The sequence below is a fragment of the Hakea prostrata genome, chromosome 5 (genome assembly GCF_041222555.1).
Source record: "Hakea prostrata isolate BN-2017 chromosome 5, UWA_Hpros_2, whole genome shotgun sequence".
In the NCBI taxonomy this organism is placed as follows: Eukaryota; Viridiplantae; Streptophyta; class Magnoliopsida; order Proteales; family Proteaceae; genus Hakea; species Hakea prostrata.
Window position 1 is genome coordinate 6161053 of NC_142604.1, and position 12827 is coordinate 6173879.

Sequence of the window (12827 nt, forward strand, 5' to 3'; positions counted from 1 at the left end):
ACCATGGGGTTGGATTCTGATCAACTGCGACGGTTTTCACCGAGGTCATATTGGAGGGTATGGTGCTATGCCTCGGAATTGCAGAGGTGATGTTATTTTTGCTTGTTCTGGTGGCTGTGCTAATGTGAGTGTTTTTCATGCTGAGATGCTTGCAATTCAGTATGGTTTGCAATTTGCACGGCAATACTGCTGTAATAAGGTTTTGGTGCATTCAGACTCCCAAGTGGCAATTAGGACTTTACTGGGTACTTGCCGCCCACATTGGGGGATATTACACATTGCTGAGGATATTCTTCACTTGAGATCTTTGTTTCAGGAGTGTATTTTGGTGCATGGAGTTAGCGAGACTAATAGGTGCGCGGATTGGCAACGACGGACCAAGAAATTCTGTTGGATTCTCTCTCTTTACCTGTTCAGCTCTCTCAATATGTTGTAGAAGAGCGGCAGGGTCGTTGGTTCTTTAGAACTTAATCATGTCTTATTGTATGTATTCTATTTATTTTTATTAATATAAAGTCTCATTTTCTCCAAAAAAAAAATTAATCTAAAATTGGGTATGATTGGTTAATTTGATCATAACACTATACTCAGGGTATTATAGTTATTTTACTTTCAGAATTTGAATGAGTAAATAGAATTAAGAATAAGGCTGAAACTAATATATTTTTGGATTTGTCCTTTGTATAATACATTAAGTCGAAAAAAAGTCGTGGGTGTCAAAGTCACACACGCCTAATCATAACACTTAATTAAATTTGTCAGATTAACATGAGGTTTGTGAGGAGGTCGACTTCAGCAACAACTTATATTAGGCTTTTTTTTGTATTAATTCTCATTTTCTATTATGCCTATTTAAAAGAAATAAGTATAAGAATTCATTATTGGTCAAGAATGAAAAATGATTTTGTGAATTTTGTCGAAAATAGATTATGGGATGAAAAAAAAGTTTGGTGTCAAAATATAATTTATTTTAGAAAATAATAATAAGCAAATGCAAGAAAGAAAGAAAAAAAAAAAAAAAAGGGAAAAACCTGATTTTTATAAAAAGATGTGTATTGACTATTTTACCCTCATCTTAATTATAAAACTTTAACTAAAATTTTGTATAAATGAAGATAATGAAATTCTCACCATAATTCATAATGAACAAAAAATCCGTTATGGATTTTGGAGGTTTTTACGTTATTTTAAATAAAAATAAAATTGATAATAGATACCAAACAATTTAAAATAATAAAATTTTTTGATAATTAAGAATGATAATTAATTTAAAAAATAACCTTAATTCTGTTGTTAGAATAAGTTATTCTTTGGAGTCTTGCAGAGTCGGTCACCCCTTCCCCAAATAGTATGCTTACTGGATAAAACCTCGGGTTCGAATTCTTTATGTGGTTAAAACTTAAAAGAGCTGCATTTGGTAGTCTAAAAAGAAAAATAAATAAAGAAGAAGAAAAAAAAAACACTATTTAAGCTTAAAGAGAGACACATTAAACCATTATTGAGCCCTCACTACTACTTTGAATTACTTAATTTTATTTTCTTGGCTACCAAACATATCCGAAGGGGTAAAATACTCTTTATTTAAAATAAAAAAAAAATCTTCCCATTTGACTTGGGCAACTGTTAGATAATTTGAATCATGAGGCGCCTATGTTAAATATTAGAGAATCTCATGTAATTGATTTGTTCGAAAACTTTGTATGTATTGCGAAAGTTAGGGTTGCGATAAAGAATGGATTTTGGATTTTCGAAATCCAATCACAGCTTTGATAATGAAGTTCATTCTAGTTCTAACATAACTCAGAGTCAAAAACTCTTGTCAAATACCCCAAACTATGATGGGCTAAGTAAAGTTCGATCCCATCCTGATTGTTTCTGATTGGAAAACCTCAAGGTCGGTTGGCCTTGGCTCTAATCCTATACTTGGATGGCATTGCCCTAATAAATTTGATATAAAAAATCGGTTGTTTAAATTTATAAGAAAATACAAATTCAGATAACATTAACCATAAAATATAGTAACATTTTGCCAATGATTCGTTACACGGCCAAAAACTTAGTGATGAGTAGCGTGAAACAAACACTAATCCTAGGCCTCCACTTGGCCCTACACAGCCTCATGCCAAAGTCTTAAGCACCCTTTTAAGTCTTAAGCACCCTTTTTAGGCTTAATGAGAACTAGAGTCGCCGGAGGCAATCTTACACTTTCATACATCATCATATGAATTACTTACAGTAAAAACAAAACCAAGAAAAAAAAATAATTAAAAAAAAAACTTGGAATCGATTTTTTTATTTTTTTTGGTAAAGGAATCGATTCAAATGAGCTGAAATCCAAATGGGTGACTGAATTCTAAACAAAATATTCTACACTGTGGACCACAGTAGCCCTTAATCAGATTAAACTAATTTTCTTTTTTAAATGGATGAGGTGTGAAGTGTGAACACAAGTGAAGATAAGTTATATAATCCGAAAGAATTTAAAAAAGAAAAACGGGCGAAGACTTCTGACATGTTTCCTCAACACAATCCAACTTTGGAAAAAAAGGAAATATGTGGGCCTATCTTATGATAATCTTTTTTTTTTTGGCAATCCTATCCTAGGATAATCGAGTGAAGAATGATAGAAAAATTGCAAGGTCTGATAAAAGGTTGACAAATGACCCACCAGGGTCAGGGTCCAGCCCAAGATTAAGTGGCTAGGTCCATTGATCGGAAAAGGGTTGTGGAGTAGGTGGTTTCTAGAGGGACATACTTTTTTTTCTTATTTTCCTTGGGGGAGAGGGATAGTTTTATATTAGGGAGTGTGACTATTACAAATACTAGAAGGTGCGTGAACCTATGACCTCTTCACTAAAAGGTGCTGATTATTACCGAGCACCCCAGAAAGAGCGTGAACCTATGACATCTTCACTAAGAGATGTCGATTATTACTGAGCACCCTTTAATCTTGGGATATATTTCAAATTATTAATAATAAAGAGTGAGACTTAATGATAATCTAAATTTCAAATAGATTAGAGACCTTGGGATATTCAGTGTTTATACGAGAAACACCAAAAAAAAGTGTTTCTTGAAGCAAAAAAAAAAAAAAAAAAAAAAAATACTTGCCACGTATTGGCAGTTAACCACGCTCCACACCCTTCGCCCAATTTTGGTTGAAAGTGTTTCTCAGCTTTCATAAATTTTGACTTATGTTGCAAAATCATGTGAAACGAAACAATTTTATCTACGACAAATTTTATACTTCTCAAAGCAAAGAACACCAAAAAAACTGTTTTCCGGTGGGTTATCAAACAGATCCTAAGGTTTCGCTAGTAAAAAGTTTTTTTTTTTTTTTTTTGGGAAAAATGGATAAATAGATTTTCGCCTATCATAGGTGAGATAGAGAATAATAGTAAAACCTAGTTTATGATTGGGTAGCCCATGAATTAGTATGAGGCTTGGGCTTGGGCTTGGGCTTGGGCTGGGCGTAATATTTTAGATCTCATCATAGGCCTATCCAGAATCCACGCCCGCCGGGCCGCCGTATCGTCTTCGATTCGGGCAACCCTCATAAGTAGACGCATTATTATAAGCATGTTTATTTCAAGGGATCTAAATTTTTTACCGAAAAAAAAAACAGAAAGAAAATCAATCATCAAGGGATCTAAAAAGTTATTCCATATTTGAAGCTTTCCTCATGGGTCTATTGTTGTACGTGTAGGCCCTACTGGTTTTCCATCCGAAGCTAGCTAACACCGACGAATTCGAGGATCGAGTTTCCAGAATCAGGTGAAAGTTTTCAATTAGCGGAAAGGCAAAAAGACCAGGTCTTCCTCGTTCCGTGATTTAGAAATCCAAGCTCAAGGAAGAGGTGATTCTCAGGAATAATTGATTTTTTTGCAACTACTAGTTTTCGTTGTTCATGTTAGGTGGATCTTTAGTAGTTCCCCTCTCATATATTTCCGATTTCGTTTCTTTTCCTGACAAGAATTTTGTTCGATTTACAGGGGAACTTTGATTCACGATCGTTTGTTTAATCGGGTTGGGTTCAATGGCGATTCCTTCTGAGCAAACCACTAGCATCTGCAGTCACTGGTAAGCGAAAGCTTTAGTGTGATGCATCTCTCAAATCTCCTGAAAATTGATTACCGTTTCTTGTTTGCTGTGATTCCGCGATTTTCAATTTTTTTCTTTTTGTTGGTTGCAATTACTCGACTCCGTTGAAAGATCCTAACTTTTTCTTGCTTCCCTGGCTCTTATTTTCCTTTTCTTCTCTTACGGTGATGGTAGAAGTTTTATTGATAAGTTTCCTTGCCTTTCTGAACTATTTAGGTTATTGCATAAATTATGTGCTGTATGTAGGGTGGAAGAGGCGTGCTTGAATTAACTGCCAACTATATATTTTTAATTTACGGGAAATTGATGAATGTAAAAGTGAATTTAGGTATCTCTGCATTTTACAATTGCTCGTTGATATGTTCATAAGTGGGAAAAAAATGTGGAGTTCTTCCCTTGTCAACAATGCCAGTTATTGGCGATAGTTTAAAAAAAATATAACCTTGCCTTTTGAAGTTTCTTTAAGTTTGCCTTCTGTAAATCATTTGAACTCTACTTTGTCTTTCTTTACTAAGAGCACAGACCCCCCATGTCTTGTGAAATTCCAACTTACAATTTCGGATTGTATTTACGAATGTGCGAGTTGTGGATATCTGCTCTGTTACCTTTTTATGTCTTGTATCCATCTTGGAATTTGGGGTTACTTATTATCCATCTTAGGGCTTTTTTTTTTTTGTTTTTGTTTTTTGGATAGTTTATAATGTCATCTTGAAGAAGTTGATTCTGAACACTTTATTTAATGTCTGCATTTTTAATTATTTTGATTCTTCCATGTTAATTAATTTTGGCAAATTCTGTAGCTTCTGGCTTGTGGTTTTTGAGGTCTTATGTGCTCAGATAACGCATACCTGACCTGCTATAGAAAGCAGTTCATATCTGAACCTTTCTATTTGTGGTGAAATTAAATAATCTGCAGAGGGTTGATCACTTTTTGTTTGTAGTGACAGAGCTATCCCGTCTCCAAATATTGATTTGCATTATGCACATTGCTTCCGGAATCTGCAAAAATGCAAAGTTTGTGGAGACATGGTTCCAAAGAAACATGCCGAGGAACATTACTTAAATACCCATGCTCCGGTATGTTATAGAGTGCTCCTCTTGTTGAAACTTATACACTATTTTTTTTATGACATAGGCTCATGTGTCCTTGTCATTTACATAGCATTTCTATTTGTGAGAAAGTCAATAATGCTTGAAAAATGTCTGTTTGTCCTTTTTACAATTTGATATATTGTGCATTGTTGGTAAGAAGGCCTTGTTGTTTATGATGCAACCTTGGGTTTTGAAAACCTGCTTTTGGGTGGCTATGGGCTATAGAAATATGGGGTTAGTTTAGTTTGAAGTGTTTTATTTTGTTATTTCATTGTTATCTCTAGTTGGACAAAGCCTTTCCTGAATATAACTTAGATTCCTATCTTTTGTAGGGTTTAATGATGTGGAGCACCTATTCTAACTATAGTTAAGAGAGTTTTAGTTACTGCACATCTATTCCTATTATGGAAAGAGTTTCCTTTTCCTTTAATCATTTCAAATATAATTTATTTTTCTGTTCTAAGTCTACTTTCTGTTTCTATTTAAAGGATATAAGGTTTTGGTGTACCATATGGCTTTTAATTTGAATAAAGGTCGGTTTTGCTTCAATTTTCTATGAGATTCTGAATGGTGATGTGAGATGTAGTTCAATTATTGGTGAGATACATTGGGTTACCATAACTGAGTCATAGTGGGGGATACATTGGGGGGGGGGGGAGACGTGAGGATGGGTTATCGGTTGTTTTATGAGTGGTTTTGGCAGCCTTTGGGTTAGGGCAGTATATGCTATAGGGTGTGACTGGCACCATTGTAACCAGGTTCATCTCTTTATCTTCTTGTCAAAGTATTCATCTTTATTATTCCAGTAATTCAATCTTAGTTCAGATAGGAGCTTCCTATCATAGGGTAACGGGATTTCAGTCTATTTCTAGGTGGGATTTCTGGTTCATATCTCTCTATTTTTCTTTCATTCTTCTACATCTTAACCACTGTCAGATCAGGTTACTAATTTTAATCTTTTTCTTCTTTTTTTGCTTCCAATTCTCCATTGTTTCCATTTGTGATTCTAAATCTAATATCATATTTGATATTCACATGGTGTGCTGAACACCTCCAAAGTCTCAAATGTTTTGGGCCAATTTCTTAGAATCCTGCTCAAATAGGATTATTTGTTCTCTATTTGTTATTATCAGATTTTATTTTTCATTTCATCTTACTATTCTTATATTATTGCTGAACTCTGTTGTGTTTTGGTACTTTTTAGTTGCTGCTTTGAACCTCATAAGATCTATATTCCTATAAGATCCTTATAGCTCCAAATCGCACTATTGAATCAGCTCATATTTTGAGGAGTTGACCGTGACCACTAAGTGATCTTCAACCAGAATTTCATCCCCATTTAGAATGTTGATTGATACTTATTGGAATTCTTCTAAATCTGGTACTTTTTTCCTCTTTACTGCAATTTTGGTTTCCAGTTGGGTCTTGCACTGAGTTTCTTACCATATATCTTAGGTCTCTAGAGACCCATCCAGTATCTTTTTAAGTTTTAGTTTTCTTAGAACCATTAGGCTTTTATGAGCTATTAAGAAATAAAAGGGTCTGCTATTACATATATGTGTTGTTTCTCAGCTTCTTGTGTACTAATGGTGGTGAGTCTTATTAGGATTAATCCAAAAAGGAGAAACCATGTAAACTTCTGAAGCCAACAGTTGTCTTTTCTTTCTTTCTTTCTTTTTTTTTTTTTGGGGGGGGGGGGGGGGGGTGTAGTATGTTTATAGATCTTTCTGAATGTTGAATTTCTCATTTTTTTTTGTGTATAAAGGGAGCTCTCTGAGCCTTATCTTTTGCTATATTTTGAATTCTACAAATACTGCTTTGTTTCTTCTTTGTTGCTGTATCATTGCCAAGGAATTCTCTATGTAATTTCTGTTGACTTTAGGTTGGATTATTGAGGTATTTATTTTGCTTTTTCTTGGAGTTGATTCAAGTTTAGTATATATCAAGAATATTGGTAGGCTTAACACCCTTACCTAGGAAAATTATGTTTTACCAATTATTTTCAAAAAATTTATTTTACATGAATAATGTGCAAATTTTCTATGAATCTGGCATCATACTCGGCTGTTTTTTAAAATTCCAAATGGTTTGATGGTCCTGTGGACTATTCAATACTTTGGTCAACTAGACAAGAAAGGATATTAGATCTTTTGCATTTTGTGTAATCTGTGGTGCATTAGAGTTGGTATGGGAGTTGCTCCCATAAGTGATAAGCTTAGAAAGTCGTTTGAGGTGGCACGACCACGTTCAACGGAGACCTATAAATGCTCCTATACGGAGAAGTGATATAATCCATATTGAAGGAACTAGAAGAGCTAGGGGTAGACCTAAGATAACCTTAGGAGAAGTGGTGAGAAAGGATATGTATAGCTTAGGCCTTGTATCTAGCATGGCCTCGAATAGAACTGATTGGAGGGCAAGAATCCATGTAGCCGACCCCATTTAGTTGGGACAAGGCTTATTGTTGTTGTGGTGCATTAGATTCATCAATGAGTTTATAGGAGAAGCTCTTTTTTTTTTTTTGGAGGGGGGGGGGATGAGTATATAGGAGACACTAGATTTCACTGCATCTGGTCATTATTAGACAATCTTGAAATTTCCGCATCTGGTTGTTATTAGATAATCTTGAAATTCTGTAATGCTGAGGCTTGTGTCCGAATTTTTTGTAGCTTGGAAGTATTTGGGTTATTATTAGATTATCATCTTGGATTCTTCATATTTTTTGGCTTGGTTTTCCGTTTTCCCATTTTTTCTATTACATTGAAAGCACGGTGAACATCTGGTCAGCATGCTTTGAATATTCCTTGTGATAATGAGCAGTTCTTGTATATTGAAACTATTTCCTGATGGTTTTAATTTGTCAAGACACCAATGTTGCGGTGTAGGGGGTAGAGCAGTTGTAGCGTGTCAAAATAACCATGTGGGGGACAAAAAGGACAAAGACAAGTGGCAGCATCTCATTGGGGCACAGCCACTCTCATATTGGCCCATGTGGAAAGTAGTTAGGATATTTTGGAGATTGGTGGGGCTTTATTAGTGGGCGTACGGAATAGGCAAGGGTTTTTTTTTTTGGGGGGGGGGGGGGGGATTGAATTAGTGTTTTTGGTGCAACCTTGCTTGTGGGAGGAGGAATACTCTCAGGTTAGGGGCAACTTGAATAGGGTATTCAGGGGTTGGAAAGCCTTGTATTACAGTTCTAATCAAGTCATTTGCAGTGTTGAATCAACTGGGAGTGTTTCCCTTTATGTTTCCTGTTTATTACATTCAATTCTAGTGTATGTGAGTGAGATTGAGTGAGTTTCAGGAGCTGCCGTGAGCTGGTTTCGTTGACTGCCAAGAGCTCATTCAGGGATTGAACGAGACTCCTATCCAGGTTCCTATCATGTTTGGCTTTTTGATTGAAAAATTAGATGGGTTCCTTACAATAATCGTGCTTTGGAAAATTAACTACTTGATGAAATTATAATGCAGTAATCAGCTGATTTTATAAAGGAAATATAGCATTTTAATTTTACTAGTCCTCTATAGAAGAATGTGATACATGTGATCCCATCGACATTGATTAATTTATTTATGCTGACTGTGTGTTCAACAAATGGAAATTGTATACTTTTTCTTATCTTTATTTATATTGTGAATAATTAGGGTTTTGTATTTATGTCCTTGTGATTGTATGTTTTTGGAGCAGGTTGCTTGCTCACTATGCAGTGAGACAGTAGATCGCGAAATTTTAGCGGTCCATACAGGTGAAAACTGCCCCCAAAGGATTGTAACTTGTGAATATTGCGAGTTTCCATTGCCTGCGGTGGATCTCTTAAAACATCAGGTAGTAATTTGTTATTTGACGTGGATGAGGGTGTATTATCCTGTAGAATTTGGCTGGTATGAGACACTTTAATAGGGGTACATTGGCACCATTTGTTGTTCTAATGTCCAATTTTTTGTATTCCAGGAAGTATGTGGGAATCGAACTGAGTTGTGCCATCATTGCAACAGATATATTAGACTGTGTGAACGACTTGACCATGAAAGCAGGTGTCCTGGCAGTCTTGATATCCCTGCAGGGCCTCCCAGGTAAATTGATTATAATACATCGTAGTTAAATATTAAGAAAGCATTTTACCATGAGTATTCTTGATGGAAAAAATGGGGGTATTTGGTTGTTTAGTAATAATATTTTAAGTGAATTAACAAATATAAAAACATTTACTCAAATGGTGGATTTTTATGTCCAAATTCTTTTGATTGACAATTGCTCGAATTGATCTTCAATGCTTGTTTCACATGACTGAGTCTAAAACAGTGTCAAGTCAAGCTGTAGAATCTAAAACACTATAAAGCAGATTTAGCAAACAAAGTTAGGATTCTCAGAACCACGCTCATGTTTGGATCGTATCACCAAACAATAGGGCAATCCCATATAACGGTAAGGCAGTTTCATAAAGTGAATGAACTTTGCTGGAAGGTTATGAATTAAGGATTTAGATTTTAATCACCTTTCTGGGGATCCTGAAGAATTATTCTCGATTTGTGCTTGTTATCCTTTTCAGATGTAGGGAATGGAATTGGTTAGAGTAATTTGTCTTTAGATTTAGAAGGAAATGTGACCAAAGTGTGAAAGCCGTTTAGTATTTCTGTACAAGTCTGAAAGGATTTCCTGTGAAGAAATGGCACATTGTCTGTATTTACCTTGAAGAATGTCTTGCTTATGGGATTTTTTAAATGATACTCATCAACCATGTTGCTCAAATCGATGGAGTACTAGTGTCTGTTAACATAGCATGTGATTTTTCATGTGAAACCATATCCTTAAGAGAATGTCTAAGCCAAGGCAATGAACAAGGTACTCCTCGAATTCCAAGAACATGCATGGAACGCAAAATAATTGGCTTGATAAATTTGTTGGTTAGTTACAGACATTGATATCTTTGAACTTACACATGCAAAATGGAATTTTTCCTTTGTTTTAGTGAGCACATTTGATTTTGGCCAAAGATAAATCTGTGGTCACCTAGCTTTACAGTACTTCCCCCTTTCTCAATTGGATCCAAGTGAGAGGATTCTATTCATTTATTAGCCTCACTGTTATTGTCACTGCTGTATTATCTCTACCTTCCGTTTTGGCTGAGCTACTGGCTTCCAATATCCTTTGCAATCATCCTTTGGTTTTGAGAGTTGAATAGAGGAGCACCAATTTGCAACTTGCCAGCATATATTAATATCCATTATTTTGAATAGTGGTATGTCCCTCCATCAAGCAACTAGTCATATGGCATTTGATAATTTAGTCATTTCATTCTGGTTTAAGTTTGTTCCATAATTTTTCTTTGTGAAAATGTTTCTTTTATCTGTTCTACGTTGGCTTCTGGAAGACCATTGGGAAAGGATCCATGGAACTCCACCAAAGTAATTTATTTTCTTTTAGTGTGTCATCTTATTAGTCTAGTCCAGCATGAGTGGTCTGTTTTGTTTTTCAATTTCTTAGTTATGTATGGTTTATTTGCCTGTTTTGAAGTTGTTATTAAGAAAACTGACTGCGGTCGAACAGATGTCATACTTCTCAGTCCTATTTTTCACGACCAGTTTATTTAATCAAAGTATCAAAGGTTGTACTCAAGAGCATGAAGCTCCTGCTTCCTGGTACTCTGTAGTCCAGGGAAGGTCATAGTGTATGCTTCCTTCCCCCTTCTTGCACCCAGGCTGTTGGCAGATTTGAGCCCATAGCCACTTGTTAACATTGGAGCGACCTTGCCACCTAGGTCTGTCATCTTATTGAATCGAAGTAGCACAAAGTAAATTTTAATTGGAAAGTAGATTTCATGAAGTATATGCTTTATGGTTGATGAATCATGAAGTGCATGCTAAGCAGTAGTTGTATGACTTGTAATCTTCAAATAAGCACTCAATTAACTTTCCTTCAGTGTCCTTGGTAATTGTAAGAAGCTGGTTTTACATTGCACTTCTTTTTGGTAGATTGAATTGTCTAATTCTTGATAGATCCAATATACTTTTTCCCCCAAGTGGTGCATTGTTCGAGTTGGCACCATTGCAGATATGTGGCTTTACCGTTGAAGCATCAGTCTATCTTATTGCCTGAATTCTTTCTACTGCTGAACTTGCTCTGCTGCTAACCACCCATGGAGAATATTTGTACAGAAACCTCATCAATACTTGTTATTGCTGGCAATTTTTTGTTCCTCTGTAAACTGATCCTGAATTACTTTAATGGTCTCATGTGGAAGCTGGAAATGGAATTGCCATAAACCCTGTGAACAACCTGTTTATATTCTTTTCACTGACCTCATTTACCTTCATCTAGCTGGTATTCGTACTGGGGTTTTGGGCTCACATTCTGTAGATTCTTGTTCATGCCAGTATGCATAATTGTTGTCTTTTTTAATGTTTCATCTCAAGATCTTAGCATATGCTCAAGTTATTGCTGAAAATTATTTGGTTATGGCAACCCTGATCTTGATCTGACCTTTGGAGCTCATTTTGAAACATGAAGGGACATATACCCAGTTGCTCCTGAAAGAGGACAAGGTGATCACAGAAGACAGCCACACGACATGTCACGGAAACGTCTATTGTTTACAATTGCAATAACAGGGATTGCTGTTCTACTTGGTTCATTTTTCTTCCAGAGAAAAGGTGAAAACCATCCACTTCAGTAATTCTGTAGAAGGGGATGGATTCTTTTTTAGTTTAATATTATGTTTATATCTTTTATGTTATAATCAGTTGTTCAACTGTATGGAGCCTCTTGATTTCGTAATATTGAAATATGTACACGCATATATATGTTTATATGGATTCACCCGTGAAATGAGATCAGTTATTCCTCTTGTAGTTTCCCCTGTAGTGGCATTTATATATGGCCCTGCAATGGTGCTATTCATGGTTTGTTTCATGTTACTTTTTTTCTTTTCTATTATAGGTAATTGAAAGCTAGAGAAAGGAAAAGACCTAGAAACTGAACCTTAAAAGATGACAGTTAGAAGGCCAGGTGGTTTCAACTTTTAGACTTGTTGTATACTGATGATCAATGTAAATGCACGAGGAAGTAGACAACATACGTGCTGGAGAAGAGAAGGAATAATATTCCATTGAAGACAATAATGACGACGATCAGCCAGAAATACCAACCTTTTGTGTTTGTTTACTTGTATTAATTTCATGTTATCGTTTAGTTGTATCAGAATTGCGCACAGATGAAGCAAAACAATCTGTTAGATCATGTCACGCTTGCCCAGATAATGATATTGCAGAGCTTCGGATGGAGAGAACACTAGAAAGTAAAGTATAATCCAAACTTCCTTCTTTGTGGTCATGGTAGCTCTGTTTTTTTAAGGGTAAATTCATGGTAGCTTATTCAAACCAAAACTCGCATCGAGTGTTAATTATTCAGTTAATCTTTAGATGTATTCTACAGCTTACGTGATGCGATTTCATAGGTCAATAGCAATGCCAGCATGACATCCTTAAGGAATGTACAATCAAAATGTAGATAGTTTTCACCCTCAATGGTCGCCCGAACGTCGGTAGCTTAGAATGCTCACCGGTCACTTAATGTATTGGTGGTAGATGCGTTTGGCAGATAAGAAAGTTTTGAGTTCAAACCTCTGTCTTTTCAC

At 35.6% G+C, this 12827-nt stretch overlaps 1 protein-coding gene across 2 annotated transcripts; it reads left to right on the forward strand.

The window, feature by feature from the left end:
* The first annotated feature begins 3672 nt into the window (after window positions 1–3672).
* On the forward strand, window positions 3673–12736 carry LOC149014679 (TRAF-type zinc finger-like protein). Of its 2 annotated transcripts, XM_089156310.1 has the most exons (7): window positions 3674–3856; window positions 3993–4080; window positions 5043–5178; window positions 8882–9019; window positions 9146–9267; window positions 11702–11844; window positions 12131–12736. In XM_089156310.1, the coding sequence occupies exons 2-7, from the start codon at window positions 4037–4039 to the stop codon at window positions 12136–12138; spliced, it is 591 nt and encodes a 196-aa protein (XP_089012436.1). In that variant the 5' UTR covers window positions 3674–3856; window positions 3993–4036; the 3' UTR covers window positions 12139–12736. The 2 variants fall into 2 exon arrangements, with proteins under 2 accessions (XP_089012435.1, XP_089012436.1); XM_089156309.1 differs by lacking the exon at window positions 12131–12736 and having other exon boundaries at window positions 3673–3856; window positions 11702–12116.
* The last annotated feature ends 91 nt before the right edge of the window (window positions 12737–12827 follow it).